General features: G+C 29.5%; 1 protein-coding gene across 1 annotated transcript in view; it reads left to right on the top strand.

Annotated features, from left to right (window-relative positions):
- Positions 1-6,811, top strand: part of LOC106464327 (zinc finger protein 665-like) — a 36,147-nt gene that overhangs the window by 7,923 nt on the left and 21,413 nt on the right. Inside the window, exon 4 of the mRNA XM_022392018.1 lies at positions 2,693-3,745. Coding sequence (XP_022247726.1) covers positions 2,693-3,745 — 1,053 coding nt within the window. The remainder of the gene's footprint in view (positions 1-2,692; positions 3,746-6,811) is intronic.

Genomic DNA, 6,811 nt, shown 5'->3' with positions numbered 1-6,811 from the left:
ACTAATTTATAAGTTATAACATGAAAAATATAACAAGCACAAAATGGTTAAGAGGTCGGTCCCAGGGACCGAGCCCGTGCTGAAAGAGCTAACATTCTACTACACTGTGTGCCTGTGTTATTATGTAGGGATAATGCAAATGCCATCCCTACTATCTTGCTTGCATTGTTTTTGAAGGATTGACATTAGCCATCCCTACATTTACTTCCTTTTTTATAAAGTTTTTCTTTACTTGTGTACCAGTACCTCGCATGATAAAGAATTAACACCTGTAACATAGCAAATATGTTAATGTATAATGATTTGAATTAAGATTTGAGGACAGACTGCATTTTAAAGTATTTATTTCAAATAAATTAGAATAAGGTTTTCATAGCTCACAAATGAGAAATAAAAATACTTATGATCAATGGTATTTTTATCAGTGTAATTTTATTAAGGAAAAACTTGCAGTACATGAAAAATGAAGATTAATTTTTGGTAAAATAAAATAAGGAAAATACAAATACTTAAATGCATATGATAAAAGCTTTTAAGAGCTATTTTGAAATCAAGTGTGAAAATTGTAATTCCAGGATATATTTGTAACATCAGACAGCCAAAGTTCATAACTTGTGTCATATCTTAATTGTGAAAACCAGGGATTTATTTTCACATAAACACTAAATACAATTAATTATACTTATCATACAACATAATGTTAGGTCTGTTATTTTATTTGAACAGTACATTCTTAATCTAGTCTCTTAGGAATTTTCAAAAATTAGAAAAATGTATAATAATAGTATTTTAACCAGACTATATTAGTCATATTCATTGCTGATGAGACATTTTGCTCAGTCCAGAGCTCTTCAGGCAGGCTTGGATACAACAAGCATAGTAGTGGTTGGAACACTACTTATATGGGCCATTTGTCCCAACAACAATTGTTATGGTGTGAATGCCTTTTATAAGCTGGCAAACCATGATTATAATTAATTATACTTAATGCATCTTCACAGAATTGGTAATCCTTTAGTAGACATTACAATTACGTTGTACACATAAAATCAGAATTTTAATATAGTATTTCTATGAAAGAGTTGTTGTTGAATTTACTTTAGTCAGTCTGACTCAGGCTCTGAATAATCTAAGTCCAAGGTGATTTTCAGTTTAAAAATAAAAAATTACTTCACTTTATAGTTTTCATATTTCATTTACATAACCACTGAATGAATATAAAAAAATTGTTTGTTTTTTAGTAAAACTGTATATTTTATTTTTTATTTTCCCTACCTTGACACACTACTGGCTTTGGCCATTTGACTGGCATTGTAACCACCACAGAAAAATACAAAATAAATTTAAGTTACCTTTTTTTCTTCTAAAATTACTGTAAATTGTAACAGAAATTACAATTATTTATTTTAAATAGCCTCAGGCTCATAACACTTTACATCTGTTTTCATTTGATTTTATTGTTTTATTCCTTTTTGAACAGTTTAGTTACCAGGAATGGCAATAAATCATTTAGCAGGAGTGCAGAGAGTTTAGGGTAAACAGCATTTCAGGTTACATTGTGAGATGTCCAACTATGTATGTTCCTTATGCATTCCTCAAGGCAAAATTTTTTTTCATTTAAGTTTTTTCATATAACACTTTTATTTTTACATTTTAATTAGCCACTTTTGTAAAAAATATATATCAATTAATAGAAAATGTATGTAAATGTAAGAAATTTAGCACTTACTTCAGGATAGAGACCCTTTTGCTTTTGAAAGCCAGTCTTCATTAATCGTAAGTTTTTTCACTAAGTTGGTTGTCCAAAATATAATTCATGTAACTTTCGAATATGCATTTTAAATTATATGCAATAAAACAGAATGGCCCAAACCTATTATAATTTATCTGAATTTCTAACCAACCTATAAAATGGTTTAAACAATTTCATCACTTACCAGAGCATTGACTTCAGTCTTCACTCAATGAAGCCTACTAGGGATATAGTGCCTTTTACCAAAATGAATTTACATATAGACATAATAATCACATAGTTCACAAATTGTCTTTTCTGTTGGTTATAAACACATACCTTTAACAAGTATATGTGAGTAAATATTTTCCTTCAAAAGCATGAAGAGTTGGGAGGAATTTCTGTGGTGAGTGTAACAAATAAAAAAGGTGGGAGTTTATTATTTCAAATTCTAGCCTGTCAATATCTTTTGTTGGTGTATCTAATTGGTGGACTTTCTGAAATCTATATAAGGGAAGAAAAAAGTCTAAAATGGATCATTCATAGCAGAGGTGTAACATGACACACAGAAATGAAGATTGAGAACTTATTTAAATATTTCCTTTTTAATTTAAAGAATCAAACTTACGTAATATTAACATTTGAATTATAAACTATATTTTGGTGCCAAATTTACTACATGCATTGATAATAAAGTTGTTTAATGAAATTTTGAATGCAACTCTTTTAAAAGTTGACATGCACATAATATAAACTAAATATTTAAAATGTTGAATAGCTTTCTCTGGATTGTAATTTTTTCTTAACAATTGAACAGCATTTGTTTTAAAAGTCAGGTCATAAAATCTTTTTATTTCTATGCTTACTTAAAACAATTATTTGTTTTCTTGCTAAAGAAACATAACATTAATATAATTATTATTAAAGTGTTTTAGTTGTGTTTTCTTTCCTTTTTTTTAGCTTCCAAAAGACACAAGTGTAATGAATGTGAAAAATATTTTGAATCACAAAAGGTTTTGCAAAGACATCAAAAACTCCACAAATCAGAAAATTTTGAAAGTGAGAAACATAACTGTCAATACTGTGAGTATTCATCAGATAACTCCAGTAGTCTTCTTCAACACATGTTAACACATAAACAAAAACTAGAGTATAAATGTGATGTTTGTGGGAAAACTTTTAAGCAAAACAGAAGTTTAAAAAAGCACAAGCTGCAGCATGCTGGAACAAAGCCATTTAGATGTGACACCTGTGATAAAAGCTTTACCAGAAAAGATCACTTACGGGAACATCAGGTTATTCACACTGGAGAGAGTCGATTTATTTGTGATGTTTGTGGAAAGAAGTTTACACAAAATAATCACTTGAAACAACATCAGCTGATTCATACAGGAGAGAGACCATTCTGTTGTGACATTTGTGGTAAAAGATTTACACAATGTAGATATTTAAAACAGCACAATTTGATTCACACAGGTGAAAGACCATACAGGTGTAATGTCTGTGGTGAAGGTTTCACAAGAAGAAATGATTTGAAAAGACATCAGATGATCCACACTGGAGAGAGACCATTTGCATGTGATCTCTGTGATAAGAGGTTTAGAGAAAAAAATGTCTTGAAACAACATCAGTTATTACATACTGGAGAAAAACCATTTAACTGTGATGTTTGTGGAGAGAGTTTTGCTCTGAAAAATTACTTAGAAAGGCATAAGTGGCAGCATTCTACTGAGAGACCATTTACATGTGATGTTTGTGGAAAAGGATTTGTACTGCTTGGACGCTTGAGGGAACATCAGTTTGTACACATGGGTGAACGTTCTGCCATTTGTAGTATATGTGGAATTAGTTTCACACAAGAGGTAAGCTTAAAGAAGCATCAGGTAATGCATCAGTTATTACATACAGGAGGAAGACCATTCAAATGTGATGTTTGTCACAAACGTTTTACACAGAAAGGTAATTTAAGGCGGCATCAAATGATACATGTTCGAGATGGAGACCTACAGGAATGATAATATTAAGTAGCTTTGCACAAAAAAGAAAATTATTTTACACAATATTTTCTGGAAGCAACTGATATATGTATATAGTTTCAACTCTGAAAATTGTTCACTCCAGATATAGACTGTGTTAACAAAAAAAACTGTTCCATTGCATAGAATTTCTAAAAAGGGTTTCAAATGGGTATTTGAAATTATTAAGAAATAAAATTAAGATTGTTTGGTAATAATCAATTGGAAAAAGTATTTTATCAAATGAAACATCCAAAAACATCACTGTGACACATTTTATAAACCAAAGTTAACAAGATAGAAAGTCACATTGTAGAAAATGTATGTATATTTATGCTATGAATAAGAATTATGATTTTTTCAGACCATAAAGAAAAGAACTCTCAAAATTCATAAGGCACATTTTTTTTTATATGAACATATTTTTTTTTCTAATCTTGTAAAAATCAAATCATAAAATGCAGTAAAAATACTATTGAAAATATTTTTTTCAACTCTTAAATAATGAAGTTTATATGTAAGAAAGTACAATGTTATTATATGAAATATTAAATAATTTGAAGATATAGACAACATAGGACCATGGGAAATCTTTGATATTATTTTTCTTTTGAATTAATTATGTATGTATTGTTTTTAACTTTCAAATGAAACCTTTTTATTTTTACAGATAACTTTTTGATTATAAAAACCAGTTTGAAGGAATTAAGCATGTTTTGAATTTATAGGGATAATTATAAATAATTAATAATTAAAAAAGTGAAGTTATCTGCATGGATTTTGCTTGTAAAAAATAATGCACTTTTGTTATACATTTTTAGTAAATAATTTCTAGAAGAACTTGATATAAAAAAAACCCAACTGTGAACTATTTATATTTCTCATTGTTGCCATGAGATATTTAAAATGGGATATCCAATAATAAAATTATCATATAGCCTTTGCTATCAGTATTTTCAATTTTTATTTAGGAATGCATGAGTGTTTTTATCAACAAAAACATTTGTGAAATATAATAAAGATATATTACAACAAGCCAATAACCCATTTACTTTCAAAAGATAAACCATCTTTCTTCAATTCACCTTGGAAGAAAGAAAAGTTAACTCTGAAAATGTTCAGTTGTTGTAATTTATAAAACAATTTATTCTACATGATATCTTGGTACCGTGAAGGTATTCTGAACATATCAGGACAATAAAAGTTTTGTGGTTGATTTGAATCATCTTATTTATGGTATTATTGGTTATTAAAGAAACACATTTAACACTGGTTTTAGTAAGACTTGGTGTTCTAATCACATCAAAATTTCTTATTTCTAAAGATAGGTATCATTAAATGTATCCCAGTTTTATGCGTAATAAACTCATAACAGATTAAGGAGGATTGAGGACTAAATTGCTTCTAGACAACTTTTGTGAAAGTTGTAATTCAAGGACGTTGTTAGATCTCAAAAACATGCTAGATATGTAAAAGCAAACGTTAAAATGAGGATCCATGAATTCCATTAAAGAACGAGTTCAATAGATAAAGTATTAAGTTTTAACTTTTGTTTTTTTTACAAGTGTTCACAAAATAGTTGGATGATAATACTCAAGAAAATTAAGAACTGATAAGTAAATAAAACAGTTTAGGTTGAAATAACAAACTTTATTTAAATTCCATTTTACCTGTTGGAAATTCTATTAGGTGAAAGTCAGTGAGAAACTCAAGGTCTTTAAATGATGACTTGCTAAATATCAGATTAAAGTATTTGAAGTATTATAAATGTACTTAAGATGTTTAATATTTTTAGAAACTTTAAAAGAATCAAAGTGGTTTTGAAAAATAGAAATATTTTTGTTATGATTTTATTAGTTCTGTAATTTCAGTAATGTACATGTAAAACCTTTTTTATTTAGTTCTAATAAATTGTTATGACTTGTTGCCCACCCCAGTGGCTGAACAGTAAGTCTGAATACTTATAACACTAAAAATCCGTTTTGATATCTGCGGTGGGCACAGGACAGATAGCCCTTTGTGTAGCTTTGTGCTTAACAAAAAAAAAAAAGACTTGTTGATATAATTCAGGTAATCAAACAATTACAGAAAAAGTATTCAGTCAAATTTAATATTATGAATAAGTATCTAACAATAATGTGAAGAAAAAAACATAACTTTGTCATTTTATAAATGATAATTGACTTGTGTTCCAATGGCAAAGACCCATGCAACTCAGGTTTAATTGACTGACTTGAATTTACTACTTTGTTTTTGATCATTAATAGAAAGATCGAGTATGGGATGAGTTATTGTATGCAAAGGTATGTTACAGCCTCCTGAATATGATCAACTTAAGATATATCTGTCCAATAAAGGCAATATGCTTTAGCTTTTTAGAAAACATAATTTAGTAATTAGACAAAAATATTTTTTAAGACTCATCAAATGGATTAAATAATAAAATGCTGATTTATGAATATTAAGCTAAGAATAAATTGAACACTGCCAGTAGAGGAAAACAAGGAAACACAAATGTGGTTTTAAACATACAATTCTTTAATAACAAAGTGTTTTGTTACCAAAATTGGCTGAGCTTCATCATCTGTGTCTGGTTGCTGAGGTTAAAACAAAACTGTTGAAACATTTTAGTGAAACAAAGAAAGTCAAGTATTCCACAATACCAAAGTTACTTCAACTAATGGTCTCATTTTAAGTCAAGTTAGTTGTACAGATTTCTGGATTGCCTGTTTGAATAAACTACCTTCCACGAAGTCAAACAAATGATCCTTCACGCCTGAAGAAATACGCCAAGCCCTGCTTACCACGACCAATTCCAAAATCCACGCCGTCCACCGCATACAGTCAAAGAAAACAGGCTTACCCTCCACTTTTATGAAAATGGTTACTACATCCAAACAGTCTGCAGATCTCATTCTCTCCCAAGGCTGCTTCCTCGACTATCATCACTTCAGAGCTGAAAAACCCTACCGCAGGCCTTACCCACCCCATACCTTTCCCAATTCAACCCCCATGCCTACTTCTCTGAACACTACGAAGTCTACCGCCGCCAACCAGATCCCTA

Source organism: Limulus polyphemus, unplaced genomic scaffold (genome assembly GCF_000517525.1).
Source record: "Limulus polyphemus unplaced genomic scaffold, Limulus_polyphemus-2.1.2 Scaffold1620, whole genome shotgun sequence".
Taxonomy (NCBI): domain Eukaryota; kingdom Metazoa; phylum Arthropoda; class Merostomata; order Xiphosura; family Limulidae; genus Limulus; species Limulus polyphemus.
This window is presented reverse-complemented; position numbering and strand designations above follow the sequence as displayed.